The sequence below is a fragment of the Suillus bovinus genome, assembly GCF_016758785.1.
Source record: "Suillus bovinus strain UH-Sbo-P2 chromosome Unknown EDB93scaffold_1, whole genome shotgun sequence".
Taxonomy (NCBI): domain Eukaryota; kingdom Fungi; phylum Basidiomycota; class Agaricomycetes; order Boletales; family Suillaceae; genus Suillus; species Suillus bovinus.
Window position 1 is genome coordinate 1247588 of NW_024542057.1, and position 15105 is coordinate 1262692.

Genomic DNA, 15105 nt, shown 5'->3' on the forward strand with positions numbered 1-15105 from the left:
GCAGCTGGTGGCCCTGAACCGTGATTGACTACTGCCATTTCATTACGTCACCCTATGAATTGAATCAACTTTTGGAAAATCGAGCAGTCATGATTTATTGTAAGCTCAAATTTTGTTCCCGCACACTGGATGTTGATTTCATGTGCGTTTTGAGACTCAGGACTTGAAACCTCTTAATAATTGCTAGGATTGATTTTAGGACAGGGGTGTGATTTACTTATATAACATCTGCTTTAAAACAGCGAAAGTGGACAGCGGCCTTCGTCCCCTATTAAATCTCGTTGTATCACACTGTTTGTACCTCAGCGGTCCTTTCACCAACGTTGAGGTATGTTAGTTTTTATTCAGTTTTCACACTAGCTCATACAGGCTGTATCTATCTCTAGACTCAATATTCATAGTGGTCCTTTCACCACCGAGACCCGTCTTTTAGGTTCTACTCCTAACAGATCGCACATTGATCAATCGATCAACGCTTGAGACTATCATCTAGGTCTCAGTACAGGCATGGGAACTCGCGGATACTACGTGCTCCGCTATCGGAACATTTATTTCGCTCAATACCACAATTCTGATAGCTATCCAGAAGGGCTTGGCGTAAATGTGCTCGAGACCATGCAACATCACAATGCCATCGCGACCTATCGGCAGGTGTTGGGAGAGATACTGGACGGGGTGCAAAGTCTATCAGATTCTCTCATAATCATAGAAGGCGGTGATGATTTCTCGCCCCCATCCCGGGTGCGACCTAAAAATGACATCTTCATCGAATGGATCTATGAAGTAGATCTTGATCGCAACATCTTCCACATAAACGGGATGCCTTTTTTCTCCTTAGAATGCCTTCCGTCGACGTATGATTTTACTGAGTACGTTTCCGAAGACCATTACGGCAACCTAGCTTGCGCATCACGATGCCCCCCTGAGCACAGGTACAAGAGGCCAACACCACCGACCGTCAATGATTCTGGCATCGCAACGTACCAATCTTTTACGTGCACTGGATCTCATGTGGCTTTGAGCGACCTGCTCGCCATTAGTGACTTCCCATCTCCAGATGAACGTATTCGAATCTCGTTGCTAGAGGTCATGATTGGGCAGTGCATGGTTAGCCGAGCCATTGCCAAGCACGTCTACGATATCGAGCTTTTATTTGATCACAGCCAACTCATGGACGATCAGTGGTCAATTGCATGCTTCATGGCCAGCATCACGTTTGTTCCTCAGATATACGACAATATCAGTCATATTTACCATCTCGAGCCGAAAAGAAAAGAGTTCACATGGGTTCGCGAAGACACTGTTGTCTGCATCGCAACACATCTTGACGACGAGCGATGCTTACAGGCTTCTGTGTCACGCCTGATCAATGCGATCATGGAGCAGAAGCATAATCCTGGTGAATACTTTGGAATCGCGTTCTCCGTCTACCATTGTGCAATCGTCAAAGTCGTCAAAGACGCGCACACGACGACATTCAGTCACACAAACGCCCTCCAGTTTCTACCATCATTCTACGCATCTTCACCTTCTACGCCAGGTATCACTGCCCTCGCTCGCCTTGGCTTTCGCATCGACCCCGCACTCTTTGAGCGCGCTGTGGAGATTTGCTACCACAATCGTTTTCGTGATAAAACGAGGAAATTCGTTCAGGGAGTTGATAGCAGTGATGATGTGCCATCCAACACCACATGTCCACCGCTGCCTTTTGAGCTTTGGAAAGAGATCGCCCTCTATCTCTATTATTATGAGCTCACCCCCTTCGGATTGGTTTCGAAACTATTTCGTGAAGTAGCCTCGACGGTACTCCGCCATCCCCACGTCTGTGGATATCGCCTGGTCGCTGATTCCAGAACAAAAAAAATCAAAGATAAACGTCATTCTTTGCGTGCTGCAACTTTTTCTGCTGTACGAGCTGGCAACATTCCTGCTTCTGTGATCGTTGGGTTGCAGTTCAAAGGCGAAGAACCACAGAGAATAAACATGCCGCTCACCGTTAAACATGAATCGCTTTGGGTGCTCTTTTCAGCCATTGACGAGACGGTCCCGAAGACGGCTGATAAAAAGCTCGTTGGAGATGGACAATTAAATCCCTCGTAGTGTTTAGCACGACTAGGGGCTCTGATGTCTTCAATCCGGGTGCACACATAGGTTCTTTTGACTCCCGTGTAGTTGATGCTCCGTTACAAGTTAGACGATAGAAATTTCAACAGAAAATTTATCAACTCAAGTTCGCAATGCCATTTCTTTTTTGTTACATATTGTGCTCGCGAGTGCGATCTATATTGGTGCACCCAGTTTTACTGGCTTGTTGACGCGTCCCACGATCATTGCAGCATGCAGCAGCGTGTACTACTTGTACTCAGCACTCTGCATCTGGTGAGCAAGACCACGTGCTGCGTGAATGATGCGGGTCTTGGTCTGATTACTGTTCAGTGAGCAGCGAGACTCGAGCACAACTCCAGCAAGGGCAAGGTTGGAGCATGGATCCAACGGAAATATATACATTCTGATGAACATAGGCAGCATCATGGGCTGTGAACAGGCGCTGACGAGCTGTAATCAGAATATACTAGCTAGCTACAGGCTCGATGAATGGTAGGCCCATCGGCCCCAAAGCGGGACTGGATAAATGAACATGGTGACTGGTAGGAGTGATTGCAAAAGTTCTGAGTGGTTTCTTGTGTGGTGAGAGGATGAAATATAAGCCATACGCACATATAGCTATGTCATATTGGCCTGACAGTAAAAAATGAGGATCAAAATTGTGAATGATTGAATGCGTGATCAGAAATGAGGGTTGGGCGCTCAGGCTGTAAGCCGTGAAGTCAACTACATGGAAAACGTACCACCTCAAACTTCTAGTGCATTCTTGACCTATACGACCATTGTGAATTGTCAAGATCTGCTAAGAAACATATTGTCGCTAGTGATGATTTGAACTTTGTTTTGGATGAAAGCTGAGATGGAGCTGGGCCCAATAATTCATTATCTCTTCACCCGTAGTTAGAAACGAGACATCGACGATAAAATCCAGCCAGAAATTTGAAAGACACACGGATTGGGTCGAGGGAGCCACATATCTTCCAAGCGGGCAGCGGATGATGACATGTTCAAGGGACGGCTCGGTGCGGGTGTGGAACTTGAGGAGTGGGAAACAGATAGAGGAGGACTGGCAGGATGGGGATTAACGCAGACAATAGTGCTGTCTCCGGACAGGAGGGGAAGAAAGTGGTTAGCAGAAGTGTGGATGGTGAAGTGAGGTTGCAGGATATCGAAAAATCATCGGGAAATGCACGGGACACAAACAATGTGGTCTGTGTGCCGGAGTCGAGGTGATCAGCGAGTGGTGAGCTGATCATCCGATAGGATTGCAAGAGAGTGGGACATGGAGAAGGCAGAGACAATTTCCGGTTCAATCGAGACTGGGTACAGTCGGATAGAAAAACGCTTAAATCCGGGGTCATCCGATTCCTTGATTAGGATATGCTAGGAAGCTGTTTTTTGGCTCTTGCTCAGTCTTGTGCAATATCTCCATCCTCGCAAGCGTATCGTTGGACAAGACAGCTCAATTATGGAACCTCGACAACGGCCCACCAGTTTGCCACTCCACCACCCGTATTTCGTGGACTGTGCGTGATTTTTGGCAGACGGAAAAATACTAGCCACTGGTTGCGATGACCACAACGCGTATACATGGGATGTTATTGCACGATTCACCATACGTCGTTCATTGTGTCTCATCCACTATTGTCATCGTTCTCAGTCTTGCTTCCACCCTCTATCACCACGATCGCATGAAAGCACCCTTCGTAGCCGTGTTTGATCTTTATTACAACCCATACACCCATTTACTCACGATGCTACCCCATCCTGACCCCGCCCTTTCCACTGAATTCGGAATCATCCCTCTGGTAGACCAGGCAGTGCAGGTGTCGAACTTCCTTCAGTAGTAGTTGACGTGCAGCTCGCGTCCTCTATTGTCACGCAGTAATCCAGCAGCCCTTCTCAAACCCAATCATCTTCGCAACCGCATGCTATCTCCACCTCTACTACACCCCTCGTCACTACCACAACTCTAAACGCTTATCCTGATCGCTTATGGCTCTTTATCTACTGTGCCTCTTGAGTATACAGACGGTCATAATTAATATATCCGTCCTTTACGACAATCTATCCCAGTCTATCCCATCATCTTACATCCCGTGATGATACAACCATTATTGCATCTAATATATCTAAGCACGCATAACCGCCGGCATGTTGTCCACCACGTCATGCTGTGTCGTTCAATTCACTCTCTTATGAACTAAGCGTTCTGTACAGTGATAAATCATAGTTTAACCTTCGGTGCAATTCCTTGACTTGATAATGTTGCACCACCGTCAAGAAGGATATGCGCGCCTGTGACATGCGCACTGGCAGGAGACGCAAGGAAGAGTGCTAGACCAGCGAGGTCCGAAGGGTGGCCAACGCGACCCATGGGTTGTCCGGATGCGATTTTTTCTCCGCCTACGGTCTTGAATGCGAAGGACGTCATCTTTGTGGGGAATATCCTGTTGAGGGAATAAGCCGTGATTCAACAGAAAATATGTTAGGTACATACCCAGGGCAGATCGCGTTAACACTACGGACAGAGAAATCAGGACTAGACAGTATCAACTGGAGTTTCTACATACGTGATCTTCTGTGGTCCCAACTTGACAGCCAGTATTGATGTCAGATGATTCACTGCGAAGACTTTCAGCGTAGCTCTATACAACCTGGTCATTTCTTACCTGCGGCCTTACTGACACCGTCTTAAAGAAAACAGACATCATCAGGCTTATCACGTCGCATAACAAGATGACGCACAACTCCATGTCCCATTTCCATCTGCGCTTAACAGACTTTCCACAAAAGGTGTTACACTCGCAGTTGATGAAATGTTAATCACGCGGCCGGGATCGAATGCGCTCGCATCCTTTGCAAGCCAGGTTGATAGTCTACCAGCTCGTGAGTGTTTAAGACATTACGTACGGAAATAATGCTCACCCGGATGTCACTTGGCATACCGAAACTCAATAATGAACCATCGAAAGACAAGGCTTGACTCACAGTAAAACAAGCTTTTCACGTTCACGGCCATGACGTTATCCCACCCCTTGTTTTCCGGAACGTTTTCGAAAGACGCTCCCCACGAGATGCCTGAATTATTCACGAGGATGTGTAATTTCTTCGCAGGCTCTCGGGCCTCTAGAGCGGATATCAAAGCGTCTGTGCCAGCTTTCGACTTGGTATTGTGAGTGAATACCACATGTTGATAGTTTCCCGGGATGTCTACATACGCTGAGATTTGCTACGATGTATGCTGCGGATCCAGGGCCTTTGGCATTAAGCTCAGCCACTGTCTATGGGTTGTTGGAACTTTGACTGCGCTTGGGAAACTGATGCACGCACCTCCTTCAATTGTGATTCCTTCCTAGCCGCAATATAGACCTTTGCACCATTTTGTACGAGTGCTGAAGCAATAGTCTTGCCAATACCGGTACCGCCGCCTGTGACGAGGGCTGGTGGGACAATGCTTAGTGATCCATCAACGTTCAACCGTAGCACTGCCATGATACATACCGATCTTGCCCTTTACACTGAACAGCGACTGAACAGAGAGATCTAGAATACAACGAGCGCTCAAGTTCAGAATTTCGCAAGTATTTCACAAAAAAAAACGAGTACCAGGTGTGGACATGTTGTTTGTGAGACCTGAGGTTGACGGAACCAATTTAAACCCATGGAGGGGAAACACAGACTTCGGCAAGGTAGACGATGTATTAACCGAATACTATGGGCCGGGCCGGAGAGCTCAACGACATTAATGCCTCCGAATCGACAAACACGAATCAATTTCTGGGCTTACACCGTGACTTTGATGATCCTGCGCTACTGCACGAAGTTTTGCCGTACGACGTTCTGCAACATATCACTGTAAAGTTCTGTTCAAAGCAGACGATCGTCATCCATTTTTTTTTGTACACATCAAGCAGAACAAACGGAAATTTATTGTTCTATCTCGCCGATCGATGATCTTGGTGCAGTTCTGCCTATGATACTATCTCCTTGTCTGCCAGCTGTAACCGCTCTGCCTCGGATGGAACTCCTGAGTGCTTTCCAATGACCTATCTTCCTATTGCTGTAAGAGCTATGATTCAAGATCCCTCTGGCGGCAGAAACATCCCATATTACCTAGCACAAGTCACGCGTCTCATGCCTTCTCGCTGTTGCCGCTGCTTTGACAATATCGATATCTATCAGCGCATGCACGACCTTTAACGTACTTTGCGACTCGAGCAGTACGTCCAACGACACAAGCTGCTCAAGCCTTACTCGTGAGACACGTGAAGTATGAGTCATTTACTTTGCACTCGGAGTTCAGCTTCATGACTCACTTCTCGGATGAGCTTGGCTAACTGAACATGTGGTGACTGTGAGTTGTGTTTCTGCGCTGAGTTGCTGGATGGGCTTACTTTTCTACAAATTTCCCCGCTGCCTTGACCGGGCTCTTGAATGCAATCACTGGCATTGATAATTGTCACTCGTGCAAATATTATATGAATGTACAAGAAAACCGGCGAACTCGACCGACATCGAAGTGCTGTACAATATGCCCTTGAAGATGATTCAGAAGGAAGGAGGGGTTAGTGTTGAAGACACTTGAGCTTCGTCATTCCGCAAACACTGTTCATATTTGACATGAAACAGGCATATCTCAACCTTCAATTTCGCGCCTCGGAGTGGAAGATCTACTTTGCCAGATGCGTGCTAAAGGATTTACATTTTTAGAGATCAACAATAGTGTCATTCAGGGCTACGATAAGGATGTCCTCTGGACCTCCCGGCCATAGAGATCGTGTGTGTAATTCCATTGGAATTTATTTCAATACTCACTCTATTATTTATATCGCCTTCAGATCGTGTGGGGTGCTGGCTTGAAAGGACTCCAGATATCTTTATCGATATTGAGCGGCTTCGACGTTGGTCAGGTGCAAGCGTACCCTAAGTGAAACATGGACCTGTCGCAAATTTTATCGCATGCCCACAAGTTACGAGTTATCAAAAAACACAGTGCGCGATGGAGTCGTTTGGTTGACATGCTCCAAGTATGCCCGATAGTTGTTTGGCGGTTGGATAATCTGCCTTTGTGATGCAAATGGGGTGACACGATGTCAGGTAATGATCGATGTATCCACTAATGCTTTCATCGGTTGTGGAATTTGAAGTTGTGGATTGGACTGCCACTGTGCGTCCACAGTAGCCCATCCTTTATACTTCTCAATCGGGATTCCCCACATTTACATACAGTCGACCTCTTAACATCTTCTGCGACTCTTCACCCGTTCTTCATCATATCATGAATCCCTTCAAAAAATGGTTCCAAAAGTGAGTCGACCGACTTTAGATGATACTCATGGTCATAGTGCTAATCAATACTCCTCAGGTGCCAGGGCGAAAAAAAGCCATCGCTTAAGCACTCCAAATCAATGCCATTCAGACAATCACAAGCGAGCATGTTCGAGCCTTATGACGATCCTTTCAAAGCTGTGTACTATGGCAAGGCCACCCCTAGTAAACCTTCCGACATCGTGTACATCAAGCAAGCTCCAGGGATGCCAGACACCCATCCTGTGCAGCGGTACCCAGATGTTCACGATCATGCGCCAAGTCGTGCCCACTTCGACACGCGCGCCCACTTGCCGGACAGTCCCCCGCCACTTCCTCCGAAGGACGCTCGCTATGCTGTAAGAGCGACTTCGTTGAACTGAAAGAGCGTTAGGCCTCAACTACCCCCGCAGATTCGCAATATAAGCGATCAACAAGTCGCAAGGAGACACAGAACTATTCAACATTCCTCTTCAATCGCCTCCTTTTCGCAGCTCGCGGTCACAGCAGACCCCTTCCTTATCCGCAAAAAGCGGCGTGAGGTTACTGCTGATCAAGCTGTGGCGAATCTGCTGCGAACGCCTGATGGCCGGCCTCCTGTATTTGGGAGCAGTAGACAGGCAGAACGTGTGCGCGCCAAGTCGAGCGCTGGTCGCTCATACACCCCCGTCCCTTACGATCTGCTGCCAACAGCTGATGGCGGGCCTCCCGTATTTGGGAGCAGCAGACAGGCAGAACGTATGCGAACCAAGTCAAACACTGGTCGCTCATACACCCCTGTCCCTTACGATCTGCTGCCAACAGCTGATGGCGGGCCTCCCGTATTTGGGAGCATTATGCGAGCCAAGTCAAACACCGGTCGCTCATACACCCCTGTCCCTTACGATCCGCTGCAAACAGCTGACGGCAGGCCTCCCGTGTTTGGACGTAGTAGACAGGCAGAGCGTATGCGAGCCAAGTCGAACGCTGGTCGCTCATACACCCCCGTCCCTCCAGCTCCCCCAGTCCCCCTCATCCCTACCACCCACTACTTACCTCCGATGATCTCGTACTCCGTGCAGAGCTCACGCACAAACCTGAATCGATCCAGAAATCGGCGCTGATTTGTCTTGTCAGATGATATATCAATGAATATGTACATATCTAACTTAGTTTTTGGAGATAGAGTCTTGGAGCTGTTCTACCTACTCATGCACGTTGGATATATCATTATGGATATGGATATGATTATGACAAGAAAAGTATTTCCCGTTTGAAGTCATGATCAGCTTTACGCCATCTCAAAGTTTAACTGCTACGATTTATTTGGTGTAGTCAATTATATTACCGTCAGATATCATTCGCCATTGCAAGCTAGTGCAATTAACAATTTTTTATTTCCGTGATCACGATACAAGTGACAGGGGTAGTTGACGTTCTTTAGGGCTGGTATCGTGAGATCACCGAGTGAGGGGGGCCACGGTGGTAATGAACGAGGCATATTATCGCGACTCGTGACAAGAAGCGGGCACACCTTGAAGCTTGGAGAGTTCATTTACAGCGCAGGTAACTTGACTTATAGGCTGCGCGACACGGCAACGGCCAACTACCGGCCCGGCAGGGCTCCCGTGACCCGCAACTTATCAACACAACGTTGAACGCAGCATTCTAATTTCTGCAAGTACTTCTCTCTGTGCGGCGTAATAACTCAGATATAGCTCGTATGCTGATCATGGTCAGTGACACACCATGTCCCGGATGGGCCTTAGACTAAGTGAAAATTGCGGTGGCATTTCCTGTAAACATAAATTGGAGCTTGGACGCACCTGGGCTACTGTGAGTTACTTACCGTGACTAGCTTCTTAAAAGCAAACATCTCAATGTCTTCTCCGTTCTTATCAGAGTTTGATATCATTTTTGCTGGAGGTGAGTATTGACATTTTGCACACGGCGTTACTCCTTCAACATGGCCCAGGCGGCAGTACAGCTTGCGTTGTCGCGGGTCGCCTAGCAGCATGTGACTCCTCGCTCAGGATCTTTATTCTCGAAGGAGGTCAACACACTCTCAATAAAGCTGCGCATGTTCAACCCTACCAATATTTCACGCATCTGGCGCCGGCGAGTACTACGATGACATTCTACGTTGGAAATCCCTCACCACATCTCAACGGTCGTGCACCAATCGTTCACTGCGCTCGTACTTTATATAAGTACTGAAAGTTCAAAGTGCAGCACGGATCGCTTCTGCGGGACCAACTGATTCGTCCTTACGTATAGACATACAGCGAAAACATCATAATCTGTAAGCTTCACATCATCCTGTGGCGACGGCGATGGAGTAGGCATGCGATCACGGCAAAGTGCTAGAACCGTAAGTTCACGAAATCGAAGTAAATAACATTATCTAGATGTCATGTCAAATAGTCATACCAATCATGGCATGCTTCGCAACGTCCGAAGCAGCTGGCAAGTGTCCTTGATATAGAACGGGAGGTTAGAGGGCCTGGGGAGGAGCATTTGCCCCTCCTAAGGATGTGACATCACCACGATGCCAGTGTGTGCTACTTGAGTTCACTCTCTAGACGGAGTGAACTCGTTCCTTCTGAATAACCTACGAGAAAATCTCCGATGCTGCTTGGGGCTGGGAACCAGGCCTGGCTGATAATTACACAAGTAGCATCAGTAGAGACTGTCATCTTGAGGAAAGTCAACTAACCACTAGGTGTCCAGCAGCGTACACCCGTCTAAAAGACAAAATAATGAAACAATACGCATATATCTTGAAAGCAAGTCGAAAGAAAAACACTTACACAAAGGAAGTTGTCGACATTTTGCACGGCTGTAACAGGCGTGCCGTCGATTGTCATATTGGTGAACGGGGTGTTATGGAGCGTCATATTACCATACCAATCCATTGCTAGGACTGACGCATGACCCTTTCAATTGATGCGATGCTCCAGACAAAATACGTACTGGCCTACCCCTATCCAGTTGCAGCTATAGCCATTGAGAAGCGTCAAGCTCACGCCAAATATTTACCACTGAATATCAGCGTCTCCAGCCTATCCTTCCCCAGTAAATTAGGTAGCAAATGATGGAGTAGATGCACGTACTCAAATCAGGCGACCGAATTGATGAGTTAAATGACTAACTGTTCAAGCGACTGGCATTCTTTGAAAATGACTGACCTTCAAATAGAATCTGGAATGCAGTCCCCGCAAAGGCGCAGCGACTTCCGTGCCATTTACCACATCAGTAGTACCATGGGAGAATCCAAATCCAATTGGGTGGTCGATGTAGATTCACTGGGTGAGGGAGTCAGGTCTTGTGACACTATTGGAGAGCTGATGCTGAGATTATTCCACCAGAACTACTGTTTTGAGTCAGATTACATCCAAAACATGGTGCACAGAAACATACCATGAACATGTTTGTCCCAACGTCAATGTAACCTGAAATCTGCGTAACATTTGGAGTTGTGTCACAGATTTCTGACACAACGAAGTCCAGATGGATTGGCTTTGGATCGAATGTCGATGAGCTCTGCTTATGTGGCGTCAAGATTAGCAGAGATGACGCTAGTTATGCGTACGCCAGCTAATAACGCAATTCCGACTTGAATGAGCCTTCTCAGAACCACAGTAGTGCGCTGGTAGGGAGGTTTTAAAGTTATTAACTCAAGGTAAAAAAAAAATACTCTGGCAAAGATATCCGGCGATCAAAAACAGGTGCCCTCATGGCGGCGAAAAACCGATTTATGGCTAAAATTCTGATGCCGTACGTTGGCGCTCTTAACTTGAAGTTAGCATGAGCCACATGCTTCGAGTACTTACTTAGTCAAAGAGCATCTGGAAAATGACCACTCTAGTCTATGAACTTCTTGGAAGTCTAGGGTCAGTCTACCGTGACTAGGGCCTCGGTAGCTGGTTCAATTGGACACCGTTCGGTGACAATTGAGCCTGATGCTGACCTCTGCTGCGGGGCGGCAAGTGGGCCAGCCTGAGATGATTGCGTTCCTGTTGCTCATCGCATCGATAGATTATTCTCGCCGTTTTATCCATCAGCGGGGTGGATTGCGCTACAGAGCGTTACAGGGTGCTACAGAGTGCTACCGAGAGCACTCTGTAGCAAATTTGTTTCCCTGATGGGCCAGTCGTAGGTTGCACCGGCATTTCCCGTCCCAACACGCGGATGAGATGGAGATCGCGCGCGTTTGGAAGCACTGACAGGGAAAGTACTGGTGCAACTTCAAGCACTTAGGCTGACTCGGACGTGACTTCAAATGTAAGATAATGGAAAGAGGTTAGTTTCAAACCTTGACGGGAATGGAATGCATGGACCTTCAATCAGCATGCAGGTGCGGGCCCGAGCAAGTGCGTGAGTAAGAGGAATCAGGATTGGCGGGCACTCGCGGCACTAGTGATGAGCCTCGTTCAACGGTGAGAGTTTCGAACCTGGCCCAACGAAGGCCACAGTACGGAGCTGGGTATATTTTATCCCATTGTGTACTCCGATGATATTGGATCAGTACTCGGAATCAGACGAAGTCAAGGCATCGAGCAGGCACGGTCTACAATTGTGACAACCATCAGTCACGACTAGAATTAACTAACTACATTGCTGTTGTTTAATTTTGGTGGTGTATGTATGTACGTTTGCTTGCGAGAGAGCGGAAGAGATGAAGAGTAGCACAAATTCTGAATGTTATAAAGATCAAGACGACAGTCGCAATTAAAGGAGAACAATAAGCGGGGGGGTGAAGAAGAAAATTCTACCAACAACCCGACGAAGCCGCGCAAAAAAAAATATCAACCGCATACGATAAGCGACGTCGCAATGCAGGGGAGACGAGTTACTCCGACTCGCTGCCCGAACTGTCGTCTGAAGAAGAGTCCGATGAATGATCGCTGTCGTTCTGATGAGCTAGCGCAGGCGCAGCGTTGGGTGTGGCAAAGTTGTTATCATCGAAGAGCCGCATCCGCTCCTCCAGCTTGCGGATCTTCTCAGCTTCAGCAGTCTCGTCCATGCTCTTCCGTTTAAGGCCACCGGTACCCGTACCCTTGCCAGTTCGATTCCGTTTCTGCGTTGGCTGTCGTAGAGGTCGAAGGACAAAGTTGTACAACTTTGTGAGAACGTGCGGCGGTAGTATGTCGATCTCAAGTTCGATCTCCTCGGTGCTCTGCTTGAGTTGTTTATCAATACGATAGCACATACCTCCCAATTGACTCACATCACGAATTTCAGGAACGCCCTCATGGATGATTTGGATGACCTTCTCAAGTTTGACCCCGTCGAGACTGGTGATGGCCTCACTTAAGTCCTTCTTCTGCTCAAACGATAGTGCATCGTCCTCAGCCATAGGCTTCTTCGTCGTGGTCTTACGCTTATTCCCATTGGTCGCAGGTGCTGCCTTGGGCGCGCGAGAAGTAGCAGCCTTTGAAGTAGAAGCAACAGGAGCCTTCTCTTTCTTCTCCTTTTTCTTCTTCTCCTTAGCTGGCTTTGCCTTCAGAGCCATGAGATTACCGCGCATCGACTCAATTTGAGCCTCCATGGTGGCAATCCTACCTGTGTATATAAAGTACATTAGTGGATGAACGTGTTGGGTACATGAGGTCCACCCACGATTACGTTCTTCCTCCGATTCTTCATCTTCCTCCTCCTCCTCCTCTTCATCACTTGCATCCCGAAGCGGCGGTAGATTCTTCCACTTCTCATCAAACAACCGCTGCAACTCGATCCCTGCTTGGTTGACGGGCGTTCCAGCGGGGTTGAACAAGAAACAGTTGCGGATCATGAGCTTGAAGTCATCAAAAAACTTCGAGGCATTGGGGTACTCCCCGGCCTCTAGCTTCTTCCGCATGGTAGACATGTCCATGGGCTTCTTGATGACCCTATAATATGTCGGAATATCAAGCTTTACAGCATCTGTAGGATTTCATGAGCGGTCTCATCCCAAGGTATGAAATGACTTTGGACATACCAACAGGCTCATAGAACGGAGCAGCGATCGTTTGATGCTGCTTTCGTTGAAGATCACTTAAGATCTTCCCGCAATATTTCAGTTGCTCCCCTGTGCCATCGTCCTTAGGTACCTTGACCTTGCGCATTTTTTTCGGGACATCGGCATATGGTAGGTCTTTCGGAGGAGGTGGGTGGATTTCACGTTTCGGCCGTGCAGATGCCTGTTCGGCCTCATTGCGCCGAATGACAGGAACGGAAGTTGAAGGACGACGAACAGGTGCTGCTGCGACTTTCTTGGGGGGAGCTGGTGGTGGTGGAGGTGGAGGCGTGGCGATTTTCTTGACAATAGGAGGCTTCGGCTGCAACAATAAATCGCGCACGCAGCAAACATCAAAAGGAGACATACCTCGGCTGGTGGTGGAAGCTGCTTGATCTGCTTATCGAAGACAGCCTCTACATGTTTGCCTGCCTGAGCGATCACATGGTCCGGGCCATTGAAGGTGATGCAATTGCTGAACACGAGACGCACGTCAGAGACGAACTCCTCCGCGCTGTAATAGCGTGGAATGTTGGGACTGGTCTCTGGCTTGGCAGGATTAGATGCCATGAGCTTGCGCTCGATGGTGCTGAGGTCCATTGGATTCTTAATTATGGTCGGGTAATGGGGAATATTAAGAGCGACGGGGTCCACGGGATGCACAAATGCAGAAGCGTCTTTGAGCTTCTTCAGCGAGCGTATTGTAGACAGACAAAATCTGTGTTGCACGGGGCTGAGGGTCGATATACCGTTGCCCGTAGATGTGAACGTTGGTATCGGGCTTGATACAACAGTGTCACCATTTGTTTGCACAGAGGACGCTGTAATAGGAGGGGGAGAGCCGGTCTTCAGGGTCAAGAAAAAGAAAAGGGATTAGCACGCCTATACGGCGCACAACGAGCAAACAATGCTTACATTTGCAATGGACGCCTGATCGGCGTCTGAATATTTACGCGCGCGTTTAGCTGGGGGTGGTTTGGCTTCATCATCATCGACGGTGTCGGAGCGCTGCTGAGGAGAATCGAAGTTGGAAGTAGCACGCGATGTTGGTGGGCCAGCAGAGTCGACAGGAGCTGGTGATAAATGGGATGGTGAGTCATTGGAGTGACCGTTGGCGGTAGGGGGGAACTGGTCCATTTGGACATCTCCATCGGCGTCAGCGGTGTGTACGCCGTTAGTTGTGGGGACTGTATCCGAGTCATCAACCATTGTCTCCTCTGCCATCTTTACATCATCCAACAATTCGCCCTCCACTGGTCTTGGTGTTCCGCTCGGAGGATGAATGGGAATGGAATCTGTTCCGATAAGAACAAAGAAAAGAAAGAATAGGAAAAGTAACTAACCTGGATTGAGTGGGGTCGAAATTTCTACACAAGTTGAGAGCGTGTCAATGGTTTCAGACTTTAGAGAAGGATTATTAGAGTCTGAAGTCATTTGGTCAAGTTTCAGGTCTACAGAATTTGTTACATTTTCAAGTTAGCTGGAGATAAGTAATTAAGTTAGGGATCGCGTGCACCGTTGACAACATTGTCGCCGTTGACGGCGATAGAAAGAATCGATCGTTGTTCAGTGTTGGTCGCGCTGTGCTCTGTCGCGTTCATGGGTGGCGCGTGACTAATGTGTCACACAGCGTGACGTTTTCAGAGGAGAGGAGATTTTGGATTTGGGGGAATCGGAAGCCAGCCATTGGGTCTTTATAGGCGAACGGAATT

At 48.0% G+C, this 15105-nt stretch overlaps 6 protein-coding genes across 6 annotated transcripts; 3 read left to right on the forward strand and 3 right to left on the reverse strand.

The window, feature by feature from the left end:
* The first annotated feature begins 271 nt into the window (after positions 1-271).
* Positions 272-2261, forward strand: EDB93DRAFT_37221 (uncharacterized protein). The gene is made up of 2 exons (XM_041456217.1): positions 272-328; positions 387-2261. The coding sequence occupies exon 2, from the start codon at positions 508-510 to the stop codon at positions 2098-2100; it is 1593 nt and encodes a 530-aa protein (XP_041313805.1). The 5' UTR covers positions 272-328; positions 387-507; the 3' UTR covers positions 2101-2261.
* A 1882-nt stretch (positions 2262-4143) lies between these two features.
* Positions 4144-5728, reverse strand: EDB93DRAFT_1261327 (NAD(P)-binding protein; the record flags this gene model as incomplete). The annotated part of the gene is made up of 11 exons (XM_041454188.1): positions 4144-4556; positions 4607-4627; positions 4680-4731; positions 4779-4799; positions 4855-4985; positions 5035-5044; positions 5098-5272; positions 5328-5390; positions 5440-5549; positions 5611-5652; positions 5716-5728. The coding sequence occupies 11 exons, from the start codon at positions 5726-5728 to the stop codon at positions 4334-4336; spliced, it is 861 nt and encodes a 286-aa protein (XP_041313806.1). The 3' UTR covers positions 4144-4333.
* Positions 5729-7185: 1457 nt separating this feature from the next.
* On the forward strand, positions 7186-8817 carry EDB93DRAFT_1113273 (uncharacterized protein). The gene is made up of 3 exons (XM_041448185.1): positions 7186-7416; positions 7475-7775; positions 7830-8817. The coding sequence occupies exons 1-3, from the start codon at positions 7388-7390 to the stop codon at positions 8517-8519; spliced, it is 1020 nt and encodes a 339-aa protein (XP_041313807.1). The 5' UTR covers positions 7186-7387; the 3' UTR covers positions 8520-8817.
* Positions 8818-9142: 325 nt separating this feature from the next.
* On the forward strand, positions 9143-9814 carry EDB93DRAFT_37860 (uncharacterized protein). Its single transcript, XM_041456224.1, has 3 exons — positions 9143-9193; positions 9254-9321; positions 9371-9814. Exons 2-3 carry the CDS (start codon positions 9276-9278, stop codon positions 9610-9612), a joined length of 288 nt encoding a protein of 95 aa, XP_041313808.1. The 5' UTR covers positions 9143-9193; positions 9254-9275; the 3' UTR covers positions 9613-9814.
* A 105-nt stretch (positions 9815-9919) lies between these two features.
* On the reverse strand, positions 9920-10604 carry EDB93DRAFT_37693 (uncharacterized protein). Its single transcript, XM_041456223.1, has 5 exons — positions 10584-10604; positions 10369-10457; positions 10206-10312; positions 10112-10139; positions 9920-10053 (listed from the first exon to the last, which is right to left on the reverse strand). Exons 3-5 carry the CDS (start codon positions 10308-10310, stop codon positions 10007-10009), a joined length of 180 nt encoding a protein of 59 aa, XP_041313809.1. The 5' UTR covers positions 10311-10312; positions 10369-10457; positions 10584-10604; the 3' UTR covers positions 9920-10006.
* A 1643-nt stretch (positions 10605-12247) lies between these two features.
* EDB93DRAFT_1237289 (Bromodomain-containing protein) lies at positions 12248-14617 on the reverse strand (the record flags this gene model as incomplete). Its single annotated transcript, XM_041451402.1, has 6 exons — positions 12248-12574; positions 12626-12956; positions 13014-13320; positions 13376-13715; positions 13763-14239; positions 14309-14617. The coding sequence occupies 6 exons, from the start codon at positions 14615-14617 to the stop codon at positions 12248-12250; spliced, it is 2091 nt and encodes a 696-aa protein (XP_041313810.1).
* Between the last annotated feature and the right edge of the window lie 488 nt (positions 14618-15105).

Bases quoted from the DNA above. Each gene is read 5' to 3' on its own strand.
- EDB93DRAFT_1113273 (XM_041448185.1), top strand. From the start codon at position 7,388: ATGAATCCCTTCAAAAAATGGTTCCAAAA. The intron at 7,417-7,474 runs GTGAGTCGACCG...AATACTCCTCAG, and splicing joins TTCAAAAAATGGTTCCAAAA to GTGCCAGGGCGAAAAAAAGC. The intron at 7,776-7,829 runs GTAAGAGCGACT...CTACCCCCGCAG, and splicing joins CGAAGGACGCTCGCTATGCT to ATTCGCAATATAAGCGATCA.
- EDB93DRAFT_37693 (XM_041456223.1), bottom strand. From the start codon at position 10,310: ATGGATTGGTATGGTAATATGACGCTCCATAACACCCCGTTCACCAAT. The intron at 10,140-10,205 runs GTAAGTGTTTTT...TTTGTCTTTTAG, and splicing joins ATGTCGACAACTTCCTTTGT to ACGGGTGTACGCTGCTGGAC. The intron at 10,054-10,111 runs GTTAGTTGACTT...TGTAATTATCAG, and splicing joins ACGCTGCTGGACACCTAGTG to CCAGGCCTGGTTCCCAGCCC.
- EDB93DRAFT_37860 (XM_041456224.1), top strand. From the start codon at position 9,276: ATGTCTTCTCCGTTCTTATCAGAGTTTGATATCATTTTTGCTGGAG. The intron at 9,322-9,370 runs GTGAGTATTGAC...AACATGGCCCAG, and splicing joins TGATATCATTTTTGCTGGAG to GCGGCAGTACAGCTTGCGTT.
- EDB93DRAFT_37221 (XM_041456217.1), top strand. From the start codon at position 508: ATGGGAACTCGCGGATACTACGTGCTCCGCTATCGGAACATTTATTTC.